This window comes from Martes martes (genome assembly GCF_963455335.1).
Source record: "Martes martes genome assembly, chromosome: 9".
Taxonomy (NCBI): Eukaryota; Metazoa; Chordata; class Mammalia; order Carnivora; family Mustelidae; genus Martes; species Martes martes.
Genome location: NC_137896.1, coordinates 130979409 through 130992294, shown reverse-complemented (window position 1 = coordinate 130992294; position 12886 = coordinate 130979409). Strand labels below are relative to the sequence as shown.

At 51.8% G+C, this 12886-nt stretch overlaps 1 protein-coding gene across 4 annotated transcripts in view; it reads left to right on the top strand.

The window, feature by feature from the left end:
• Positions 1-11045, top strand: part of LPIN1 (lipin 1) — a 130131-nt gene extending 119086 nt beyond the window's left edge. For all 4 annotated transcript variants that reach the window (XM_080813327.1, XM_080813326.1, XM_080813329.1 and 1 more), the window contains 3 exons: positions 4421-4535; positions 5296-5399; positions 8485-11045. In XM_080813327.1, coding sequence (XP_080669453.1) covers positions 4421-4535; positions 5296-5399; positions 8485-8644 — 379 coding nt within the window. In that variant the 3' untranslated portion in view covers positions 8645-11045. The remainder of the gene's footprint in view (positions 1-4420; positions 4536-5295; positions 5400-8484) is intronic.
• The last annotated feature ends 1841 nt before the right edge of the window (positions 11046-12886 follow it).

The window sequence follows — 12886 nt, the reverse complement described above, 5'->3', positions numbered from 1 at the left end:
TTTGGTTTACTGGTCCTCTGACAATCACCAGCCAATGCCTGATTACCTCCTCCCTTTGCTATCACAGCCGCATTCAGAGAAGTCACACCAAACTAAGTCTGGCCTCCTGGGGTGGGAGAGAGGAGAAGACGGGGCTTCCCTGTACCTTGATCCCAGGGCAGCTTCCCAGGCTGCTCTCAAAACACCATCTGTTGTGGTCATGAAGGACGTTGGCTCTGCCAAAGGCTGGTTCTAAGTATCAGGTAGTTCTGTCTTCAAGACACCGTGAGACGCTCTGGTGGGATTCTCCTCAGTCTGAGGACCTGCTGCTCACTGTGCCGACAACAGAAAAATCCAGATGGGCCCAAAGCGCCATGTTGGTTCCTCTTGGGTCTTTTTCTTCCGCTCTGCAGATACCTTTTCCATTGCAGCTTTGCTTAGTGTGATTTGTAGTTTTTTTCCCTTGTAGTAAAAGTTCTCACACTGGAACTTGCACATTCTGGGGAGGAAATTCAGGCAAACCTCTGGATCCCTTGTGTATTTTAAGTCCTGAGAACTGTCCTGCCAGCGTAGGCCTCCGTAGCATCCAGATGTTAATGAATTGGGGTCCCCAACGTATGTCGACAGTTTGTAGGAAGCTACTCGTTATCACGTATTAAGGACTGACGATTTGCAAGGTCAGGCAAAACACAGACATTAGTACTTCGGTATCTACCACTAAATACACATTAATGTGATCTTTTTCACTGAACTCCCACTGTCCATGATTGATCAAAAGTGGCCGATCTTGGACTGTGAGGACTCACTCAACCAAACAAGGACACCTCCCAGTGTGTGCTCCCTCTCGGGAGCTGGAGGGGCTCCCGACCGTCCTTGGCTAACAGCCGGGGCCTTCCAGCCCCGCATTCTAGCCCGAGCCGTCTGTGGGTCAGCCGTCCTGCAGAGCTTCTAGAATTGACAGGCCCGTCTGCCATGAGCCAGAATGACCTACCCTAGCAAGGTGCTTTAACTGGGTGCGCTTCTGAGGATCCTGCCTGCGTCTCAGCTGGACTGAGGCACACACACCCGGTGGGTAGAGCACGGTCGGCAGGTGGGGGCGGGGAGCCCCCGGCTCTGATGCTGCTTGGCGACGGGCTGGTGGGGTGACGAGCCTGTGCCTCCCTCTCCTGAGTCGCTGCCCTCAGCTGGTGAACGCGGGGGCTGGATTAGATGATCTCAGGTGTCCCCTCTCAGCCCTGAGGTGCCATGATTCTAGGAAACATGTCTGAGAAAAGAAGTTGAGGGAATCTGTTTCCCACAGCTCATCTGTTGCTTCGGGAGCTTCTCCTTTTAAAGTGGACACTGGCTTTGAGTTTTCGTTACCTGCCCTCCTGTGTGGTGGCGACAGGGGCCTCCAAGGGTGCCACACCCACCCCTGTGACGTGGGGCTCAGTCTCGTGGTGGGGGTTGGGGGCATCTCCTGATGACAGGGGACTCGCCGTTGCTACGTCCCAAGACTGGGTTACGGAGCAGATGTGCAGTTCTGGGGTTCGGCAGCAGCAGAGACCGGCCTCTCGCTCTGGGAAGGAAGAAGCTGTTTCACAAGTAACCACGTTTCCCCTTTGGGGTTTTCTGAGGCGCTCTGAGACTCAGATAAATGCCACTCTGTCGTTTGCTGGAGTAAAGTTACCTCAAGGGTGAGTTAGGACCAGACACTGTGTGCACAGTCAGGTCACCTCAGTGGCTGTCGGTCATCCTCACTGCTTCCTCCTGGCGCACCTGCCTGCGAGGTGGGCGCTGGTGGCCCAGGGCCGCAGGTGCCTTCTTACTGTGCCCTGCTCACCCGGTATAGATGCCCGTGACATCCTCCTCCCCTCCAGCTGCACACACACACACACACACACACACACACACACACACTTGTGCAGGGAGTGTGCTTGCATAATTGCCCTGTCAGCAGTGGGGTCCCGAGATGCAGAATGTGGGACCCTTTCAGTGTTGGTTTAGGGAAGGCTCTGGCGTCCGTGGAAGTCCGTGCAGAGCCAGGAGCAGGCCTGGGGTCTTAACGACGCTCGGGTTGGCCGTCCACCGCCACCATCACCACCATCCAGATTACACTTTGAGTAGGCACAGAAGAATATTTCTAAATTACGTACGAGGGATAAGTGCGAATTAGTTAGTGAACACCAATGAGCCTACCGTCCGGTTAAAGCTGGAGGTCCGGCCGATCTGTCTGGAGTCCTGGTCGCTCCCATCCCTCCCCACCGAGTAGCGACGGTAGCCACGCTCCCTGAATCTCGAGTTCACCATTCCCTGCTTTCTGGAATGGTTCTAGCACACGTATTCGGGGGCCTAACCGATACGGTCAACTATGCCCACGTGTGGACTTTATGGGAACACGTCACGTTCTTCTGGAACTTGCGGTTCTCGCTCAGCGTCATGTCCCCATGAACACTGAGTGGGACTGTGACCCACTGCTCTGACTCGTGTGTGGTGTCCTGGTATAGGACGACCCACTGCTGTGGATACTTGGGTCATTTCCAGTATCTCTCCATTCAAAGCAGTGCTTGCGGTGTCTGCACTGGGGCACACGGGCACGAGTTGCTGTGAGGTCCGCGCTTGGGATTGGAATTGCTGGCCACAGAGGATGCTCGGATTCGGCATTATTAGCTCATTCCGAACCGTTTTCCAAAGTGGTTGAGCCCATTTCTGCCCGCATAGCGGAGTCCAGGCTCTCTCCGTGCTCTGCTTTCTTGTCAACACGTCGTCAGCCATCTGCACCGGGGACAGTCCGGTGGGTGTGAACGGTCTCTCCTCGTGTGTTTACGGGCCGCTTGGGCTTCATCTTCTGTGAAGCGCCTGTTCGAGTGTTTCCCCGGTTTTCTTTGTGGTTTGTGTGTGTGATGGATTCTGTATCTGTAGCCTTTCTCGCGAGTGTCGCAAAGAGCCTTCCCCAGTTTATGGCTTGTGATGAACATAAACTGGTCGTTTCCTGTGCTTGAACGTATCATTTCCCCTGTAGTTGGTGCTGTTTGGGTTCTAAAAAGGGCTTCCCTGGCCGTGGGCAGAGAGAGAGGCTCCTACATTTTATCCGAAGGGTGTTGCCTTCCACGTTCAGGTGCGGGTGTGTAACGCACCAGGAACTGATTGTTGCGAATCAAGCAGAGACCCATCATCTCTCCTTTTTTTTTTTTGGTTTCCCTTCTAGGGATGTTCCATTGTCCCAGCATCATTTACTGAAACAATGGCCTATTTCCTCCTGCTTTGAGTTGTCATTGTGCTCATAAATCAAGTGTCCGTAAAGGTGTGATTTGGTTTCTGGCCTTTGCTCTTTCTTCTGTGCAATTGTGATGATCGAGTTTTATGAAAACATACAGACAAGATCCTGCCAAGAGGTTGACTGAAATTACAATGGGTCTGTTGTTCGGTTTAGGGAGAGTTGGTATCTCCTCGTAATATTGGGTCTCCCAATTCACTTATATGGTGTCTTTTTTCATTTAGGACATCCCTAATCTATTTCAATAAAGTTTATAATTTTATCCATAAAAGTCTGACGCATCTTCTGCTATAGGTTTATTCCTAGACATTGTAAATTTTAAATGACTATTTACAGAATTACATTTTTACCTGCTTGTTTCTTCTGATGCATGAAAGTGCAACTGATTCGTGTACACTAATTTTTTTTGTACACTGATTTTATAACCAGCAGTCTTATTGATTTCTTATTAGTGATGATCATTCATCTGCAAATTCTCTTTTTGAATCTACCTTTTTTGGTGACAGTTTCCCTTCCTTCATTTCCAATTCTCGTTACTATGTTTTCCTTCCATCACCGAGCCAGCGAGGACCTGCCACACAGTGTTGGGTTGAAATGGTGGTCATGGCCAGCTCTTGTTTAACTGTTACCAGGACGTTCGCTGTGGGTTCGGAGTACACCCTGCTATTCCGGGTTTCAGATTTTTCACCTTGATTAGTGTTGAACCGTATCAACCACCTGTCTGTGTCTATTAATATGGTATGTTTTCTCCTCCTTTGATCTGTTAATGTGTTAGACTATGTTCGTTGGTTTAAAGTATTGAATCTCTCTTGCATTCCTGAAGTCAAATTTTGGTGCTTTGCAGCAGTCAGTTTGCACATGCTTATTTATTTAGGAAGTTTGCACTGACATTCATGAGTGAGATTGGCCCACACTGCGCTCATGCTTTTCCTCTTTCAGTTTTGCGTATGAGGCTAGGTTAGCCTCATAAAACGAGTTTGGAGATGTTCTCTCTTCTCCTGCATCTGGAATTTTGTTCCTGGGATGACCGGCGGAGGTCTTTCGTAAAATCACTTGTCTTTAGTGTTTTTCTTTGTGGGAAGACTTGAAAGTACAGATTCACCCTCTGTGAGTTTAAAAATAGCTTGATGGTAAGGAAGCTTCTCCTCTCAAGCTGATCCATTATTTATTTATTTGTTTGAACAGAGAAGTGATTGAGAAGAAGCCAGAGAAGTTTAAAGTCCAGTGTTTGACAGACATCAAAAACCTGTTTTTTCCAAATACAGAACCCTTTTATGCTGCTTTTGGAAACCGACCGGCTGTAAGTAGTAAATCGGGGGTATATAAGAGCTCTGGAAATAACTGCCTTTTCTGACAGCAGCCATCTGCAGGGCGGGTCTTGACTCCACGGGGAGCCAGATTCCCATCCCGCTAGAATTAGCTGTGAGGAGATGCGCAGTTACCTCACGGTCTCTAGTTTTCTTTGACGATTGGCTGGTGGGTTTCAGTCTGAAGCTTGAAATGTGGGGCTAGAACCTTCAAATTCCAAACCACTTGCTAATTTAGTCGAACAAGAAGAACCTAGAATAGGATTAGACCCTTTCTACCGGCAGAGAAACACAAAGCCAGACCTTCACGACATGGCGCAATTGGGCATCGCAGGTTTCCAGGACATTGTAGCATATGGTGAAAGAAGTGCTTGGAGATTTTTAGGTGTACACCCAGACTTGCTGGAGAGTTTAGCGTTCTGGATAATATAGTTCGGTGCTAACTTCCCAGTAAGAAGATCCCCCTTTTGAAACTAGGTCAGAGCATAGCCCGAGGGGCTGTCAGAATCGCAGGGGGCCCTGGGAGCCTGTTTACTCATGAGCTCAGCTCTAGCAGGATGAGCGCGGAGGCCCCCAGGGGGAAACTGATTTAATAATTTCACATCCAGAGACACTTTTTTCTCTGCAGTACTTGGAAGTAGAGTTCTGGTTAATGAAAATTTTATAATAGTGCATCAAACTTGAAATATCCCATATTTGTGTTTATAATGCGCTCTTTTTTTTCCCCCCCTAATTTTACTTTCCCACATACAGGATGTGTATTCATATAAGCAAGTAGGAGTGTCTTTGAACAGAATATTTACCGTCAATCCCAAAGGAGAGCTCGTACAGGAACACGCAAAGACCAACATCTCCTCGTGAGTGTCGTGCACGTGCTGGGGGGTCGCTGTGTCCTTACGTTGTTAGAGTCTCCATCTTGGAACCGTGTTCACAGTTCACACTCTGCCTTTTGTCCTTTGTTGCCTATATTTTCATCTTGGGTTCCTACAAAGAAAATACAGTGTAACTCCTGGCAGTTTGTCCAAAACTTAATTTTTGGACAATCTGCATTAAATCAGGCCCCTCTGGGTCAACAATTTAAATGAGTGGTTAGCTTCTGCTACTGAGTGGAACCGCATGAATTTCAAAACTAGTGGTTTCGATCGGCCAAGTGAGGGTTGAAAGCCTAGCCTGCGAATTGGAAATGTAACCGAATCGAGGTGTCATGTGAAGCTGTATTTACGGACGAGAAACTCTGTGTGTCTTCATACGCCGACCTGCCACACTGCTCTCACCAGAAATTGCCAGAATTCCTCTCATACTTGCGGTCGGAGCCCCAGAGTCTCCCTGGGGCAGTGGGCTGAGTCGGCTCGTGTCTGAAAGGACGTGTCCTGGTTGGCGCAGACTCTCCTTGACTTGGGTGTGCTGGCTCCGGGGTCCTCTCTTGTGAGGGTGGAGAGCATTTCCTCAGGCCTCGTGTGGGTGAGCGTTGCCCAGCGGGGGGCACCGGGTAGACGGCCCTGCCGTGCCTGCTTCAGGGGCTGCACCGTCTACGCAGACCTAGAAAAGAGCCCATGGCCCTGAGTGACCCCAGGGAGGACTGCAGGAGCCCGCCTCGTGGGCAGGAGTTGAACTAGGGGTTTGGTTCTCGCAGGTTCGCAGGGAACGGCCTTCTCCAGGCACCTCCAGTGGTTTTAGGTAGAGGAGAGGTTTAGGTTCCTGCTAGAGCACATTTTCACATCCAAGGTGATCCTTACGCCCGTTCAAGCTTGCTTTAGTCTAGATGGGGGCCAGTTGTAGGCTGGAGGGAGCCCAGGGGCCTGCCCACGTGCCTCCTTCCCCCAGTCATGCCTGTTCCTAAGCAGTTCTCAGGATACACCAGGAGAGAGAGGAGGACAGAGCCAAGAGCCTCCCCCGTCCCTCAGAACAGGGGGCAGAGCTGGGCTCCCTCCTGGCCGGCAGAACAAGAGCGGGGACGGATCCCTTCCCCCGGCCATGTCCGGAGTGGCCCCAGCAGCATCGGGGGACCCTCTCTCCCACATTCCCCAGTGTTGCACCCTCCCACGTGAAAGCGTGTCCTGGTTTGGAGGTCAAAGAGATCGCTCTTCAGGGCCAGAAAACCCATGAACCGATGAGACACTGCCCAGAAATGGCCACAGCCCGGTGGCAGGTTTGTCACAAGAAATGTGGCAGGATGGGGTCCCAACCCCAAGAGGGTTTACCCCGGAGGCCTATGGGGTTATCCCATTCTCTGAGACTCTGAGATTCAGTCACCTTGGCCTGGGTGGATCTCTGTGTGGGAGGAACTTGGCGCCTCGCCGTCTCATGCAAGGCCAAGGACAGGAGGCCCTTCCCCGGGGGTGGGGGAGCGCCCCGCCATCCCCTGGAGAGCACACGCTGTCTCCGGCACCTAACTTGGCATGGTCATTTTGGATCTGGGAACACTGTGTCCGAGAAATCAGATGGGGAGGGGCCCACCGCAGACGGGGGTGTCCGTGCTCTTTGCCGTGGCTTGTGTGCGCGAGGGGCGCGGATGGGGTGCGGCTGGCTCCCAGAGCACTGGGCGGCTTGGGTCGGGGGCCTGTCGCACACCCTGACGACACGCTGTGAGCTGCTCCCCGTGGGGAGGGGCTGCCTCCCACAGCCACAGAACTCAAGCAAGTAGGTCTTCAAGCCAGGAGGCATTTTAAAAATTTGTTTTAATCCCCAGGAAAGACGTAATTCTTACTTGTTAGGGGAGATTTTCCCCATTCTGTGCAAGCACGATGTTCCTCATAAGCCCTTTGGGGCTCCTTTATTAAATATACACTCTCATCCTTAGTTAATAAGGTATTTGATGCCTCAGAACATGCTAATTCCTGGAGTTTGTTTCGAAAGCCCTTTTTGGTTTTTAGCAAATTGGAACTGGAGAGGGACCCCGTGACGGTCAGCAGAGACTCTGGGGACATGTGGAGAGGCCTGAGCTTGTCAGAGTTTCTGGTTGGAGGCGCCCGGAGGTCTGAAAATGCATGTTCAATACAGCAACTTTCTTTCTGTAGTATAGGCCAAGGAGACTAAGACACAGCATCTTGAGAATACACAGAAGATGGAGGGAGAGAATGTTGCAGGGAATGTTGAGAAACACTCATCTGGTCCCACTCCATGTGCCATAAAGATGGAGGACCCGAAGCCCAGAGAGGGCGAGACGCTTGCCCAGGGTGACACAGCTCCTGCGTGTGGGAGCGATGTGGTGTGGGAGTGGATCCCAGCTCTCTTGTCCCTCGGGCTAGCTAAGGCTTCTTCCCGAAGGCTAATAATTAGCGAGGGCTAACGTTAATAATGGACGTAGAAAAATTCACTGAGCACCGAATATGTTATTTGATTGTTGTATACGTTATTTTATTTCACTCTCTTGTGGACGCTGGGGCAGTTTTCTTTTCCTTTCCTTTGCAATTGAGGAGACTGTGGCTTAGAATGGATGAAGCCATTTGCCCAAGGTCACTCAGCTGGTAAATGGTAGAGCTGAAGGTCAAGTCTGTGTCTCCTTAACCCAAGGCCCAGGGTCATTTCCTTGCGCAGCAGCGCTGTCTGTATTGCACCAAACACGCACTTTTATCTGTGGTTCTTCCTGCAGGCTCGGGCGTGAGCTCCCAGGCAGGCGGCTGTCCACGGCCACGCCGATTTCCTCCTGTCCCCCATTTCCCACTTGTCCCCCTTCTTTGGTCTTCTGTGCCAAGTCAGGTTTCACCCGCCTCGCCCGGGGGGCCTTATCTGAGTCCTACTTGGCACCCACACTGATTTCCTGTTAATTAGTGAGGAATTATTCTAGAACAGTTGCCACCGGGTTAAGCGGGGTGGTCTGTTCCCAGGGTTGTGGGTTTCTCCTAGCTTCCAGGCACAGTGCAGGGGAAACTGGCAGGTGTCCCGCGTGGCCAGGGCAGTGGGGTCCCTCTGAGGCCATGACATTGTCCGTTCTCCCTGCAGGTATGTGAGACTCTGCGAAGTGGTTGACCACGTTTTCCCATTGCTGAAAAGAAGCCATTCTTCGGACTTCCCCTGCTCAGACACTTTCAGTAACTTCACCTTCTGGAGAGAGCCGCCGCCGCCTTTTGAAAACCAGGATGTCCATTCCTCCTCGGCCTAACATGTTGTCAGCAGCCTCCTGACGTCATGTGAAGACCGGCGCCCCCGATTAAAGGATAGGCCTTGGGAGCCATGGAGCAGGAGCTCAGCAGCCTGGTGTGCGGTCATTTGCTTAAGAGCGAAGGAATCTGAGGGGCATTTCTCTCCCTGCCCCATGCCGCGGGGTGGACATTTCTAAGTGGGGTATGAGTGGCGCACTTTAGAGGCAGCGGGTGCATTGAGAGCGGGAAGGCATCGCTTGGTGGCAGCTGCAAGCCAGTCGCCGTGCTGCCCTGCCTGTCCCCTCTCGCAGTTCCTGCCTGGTTCCTGTGCCGAGGTGGCTGCCGGGCGTTCCCCGCCGATGATCGTTCCGCTGAGGCACCCCCGATGCGCGGGACATGGCCGAGGGGGGCCCGTTGCCACCTGCGGCGGGGTGTGCCACCTGTGCCCGCGCGGCGGGAAGGCTGGGGGTCTCGAGACCTGCCCCCGCAGGGTCTCCCCCCTCACTGTGCTGGCTCGGCCTGGGGGTGTCTCCCAGCAGTCTTTGCCGGCGGGTCTGATGGGCAGCCCATAAATTCTTTAATTCCTTGGATGAAAGATAACCTAGATAGTTGGTATAATTCCCCCCCCCCCCCATTTTTGTGGCCCAAGGCTGGACTATTTATGCCTTAATGCATCTGTGGCAGGCATTTTATTTAGAATGTGCTTTGTCTGGCTCTCTCTAACTTTGCAATGCCTTAAATTCAGATTCTAGGCAGCATTCCTAGGGCAGTGTTGGGAAGGAGCGCCACGCTCCGCCAGCTCCCTTCTCCAGCCGGGTGCAGCTGGCAGTGTGGATTCGAGCAGAGCTCCCGCCCCGTGGTGATGGTGTCGAGTTCTGCTGGGAGCGCTCCAAAGAAAGGAGGCGGTTTTACGAAAATCATTTCAAGACGTTATGTGCTTTGTAGATACTCTTATTTATTATTTTACTCTGATTGGGTTATTGTTAGGAGCATTTTAGCCGTCGTCTTTCTATTATTATAACTGTCATGAACACATCAAAAAGATAGAGACGTTAGACTATCCAGAGAGCCTTATTCTGTGTCTCTCACGACACTGACCTTCTCTCAGAGTTTATGGGTAATACTTTTTATTCTCCTTCGCTTTTCCCGCTTGGGTTAAGGGCAAGTGGGTAATACTCCGAGTGACATTCTTCGTGTTGGCAGAAGATGATTCCTTTCCTTGTTTATAAAATTGGCCTCTGGAGAGAACAGTTTGAAAAGTGAAAGAATTATTTTCGTAAAAGATTTTGCTTTACTTGGTGAAGTATTATTTTTTTAAAGAGTGTTTTACCCCCGTGATTGCAAATGCTTTCCTATTTAATTCGCATTGTCATGAAGTCAGAACCTGCAACAGATGGATGAAATTTTACTCTTTCTGTGAAAGAAGATCCAGAGGTGTTGCCTTCTTTGTAGCTGGTGGGCTCTGTTAGCAAGGGGAGCCTTTACAGAACTGTCCGCCTGTGTCGTCGACCACAGACTTGCCTAGAATTGGAACGTGCATGTGCAGATTCCCTTTTGGAGGCATTAAAAATAATTAAAAATAGTTCTGCCTTAACTACTCTGGGCTGGTTCATTAGTGACTTTTGGAGTCTATGTTAATTCTGTCCTGAGGGTATTTTGGGGTGAACTTGAAGCGTTGAGAACTGAGCATGAGGTCACGTGCCTGCGGAGGCCAGCGTAGTTTGTCCCCTGCACGGGGGAGGATCCGGCTTTGAGGAGGGGTTGTGTGTCCCATGTCCTGCCATCCAGCGTACCCTCCATCAGGACGACCAGCTGCAGTCACTCTCTGTGTGGACGTGGGAGAGCTTGCAACCCTGCCCTCCTAATTTTGCTCTACCTTACGCCTCCACGCCACTGCATTCAGAAACAGAGCCTGCTGTCCAGGAGGTGACACGCTCGGATGTGTGTCACGCCCAGAGCGTGACCCCTGGAGGGGCTGTAACATTCACACCTGCCTAGTGGCTTCCGAAAATGAGATTTGTACGTGGCTGCACTCCCACCTCTTTCAGCTGGCTTATCTGCCTTTACACACCTGTTACCGAGTAGCCCCGTGGGTGGTCGTGCGCCGGCATGCTGTGTCTGGACCCCGCATTTCACAGTTGCCCTGTGGAGATGAGCCCCTCCACGTGACATCATCCAATGATCATCCCGTGTGACGAGGGAAAACTACATAACTGGTACATGGACAGATGATTACACTTTCCAAGGGAACCTCCCTTTTCCATTTTAGGTTGAGATCACCATTTCAAATATATTTTATTTACAATACTTGATCTGTGTTTGTATGTGCCGGCACAGTGACCCCAGTCACTGCGGTGCCCCACGGTGTCGTGCCGGCGGCAAAGCTGTTGTAATAAAGGAGATGGATGAGCGATTTCTCTGAAAATCAGGCGTGTGAATTTCAAAGTGTTTTGGTGAGAAACTAAGTTGCTTTCTAGGGTGTGAAATCAAGCATTTTTTATTGTCTACTCAAAAAAAAAAAAATCCTTAAGGCCATGGATCTGTTCAATATTTGGAATGAAAGAGCCAGTCTTTCTCTGATGCCTTTGGTGCAGTACTGCCCGTCCTCCGTAGGCGAAGGGGGAACGTGGGGGAGAGGAGGGAAGGCGGGGGAGGCTGTGTCCGGGGCCCCTCCTCCCGGTGGGAATGACTCGAGAGCAGAGCGGGCTCAGTTAAGTGTGGTGCGTGCAGGTTCCCCCAGGCCTTGGCCCATGGCCCATGTGTCACCCAGCGGGCTCTGGTCTGGGGTCTTGAGTGAGATGCTCAGGTGCTGCCGCAGGAGGAGACACAGGAGAGGCTCAGGAAACCAAGGTCCTTATCCCCGAGTGTAACGCCACGGGAGGCACTTCACGAGCCTTGCAGAGCCCCGTGGGGAGGCTCCAGGGTGGTCAGGAGGCAGAAGTCACCAGAGGGAGGGGAGAGCCTAGGCCAGAGCCTTTCCCGGGTTCCCAAAGGAGAGGCGGGGCAGGGCAAGGCGTCCAGCTTGAATTATTTCCGTGGCCTCCAAGCTGGAGGCGTGGTCCCTGGTGGTCTGGTGCCCAGCCCTGGGATGTTTAAGGCAGAGAAATGCTGCCTTCTGTACGCACGGACCTGCTAGAGGAGGGCTGGCTCTGCGTGGCTCGGTTGGCGCGTTACAGGCGCGCTCCAGCTGGGCCGCTGGCTGCCTCGGGGAGGTGGCTAGCCAGTCCCTCCCCAGCAGACAGGGTTTTAAGATGTCAGAACACTGTAATAATACCCAGAAAATTAAAGTATAAACTGTACAGGTTCCCTCACCTCACATTCCCCAGCCTCAGTTTTTGGACTCTTCTCTGTGGCACACCTGACCCAGTCTTCTTAACGCTTTCATGTAAATTCCAGTTAACGTACAGTGGGCTCTAAGTTTCAGATGTGCAGTCGGATTCAGCACTTACCTGTGGCACCTGGTGATCGTCGCAGCAAGGGCCTGCCTTCATCCAGGGGCACCTGGCTGGCTCCCTCGCTCTTAAAGATTTTATTTATTTGAGAGAGAGAGAGAGAGCGTGCGTGTGTGTGCCTGTGCATGCACACTTGTGTGTAGAGGAGGGGCAGGGAGAGAGGGACAAGCAGACCCTGCTCTGAACACAGACCCTGAGGCGGGACTTGATCTCATCACCAGGAGACCAGAACCTGAGTGGACATCAAGTGTTGGATGCGTAACTGACTGTGACACCCAGTCACCTCACTCGCTTTTCCTTTTGAATGAATCAGTCAAAGCCCTTGGCTAGGTCGCCCAGATGACGTGTAAATGGTCATAATTCCTATTGATTTTGTGCATTGTTGGCACACCCAAGACGTCCTGTTGCTTGACCTTCATCCGCCTAAGTGTTTTGGGATAAATGTTTAAGAGTCTGGGACCCTAAAGGTGTAAAAGACCGCAATCTGGGGTCCCAGGCCGAGCTTCTCGCGAAGCCGGAGCCGAGCAGGCCGTCTGGGCGTCTCAGAGTTAATGCTTCTGTATCTTGAAAACAAAACAAGCCCCCCTCACGGAGCTGACCATGGCAGATTTTCTCTGATTTCAGATTGCAGACTCTCTTATCTGGTAAAGTAAAAATCAGCCTGAGCCGGACTCTCTGGCCCGGTGATTCCCCCCTGCTCCCGCCCTCTGCCGCCCTCCGCTCAGCGGCACCACGAGGCTATGCTGTTTCCATTCGGTGCTGTAGCGGCTCTCACACGCGTGCAGGAAAGCCAGTTCGGCAGCTTGGATT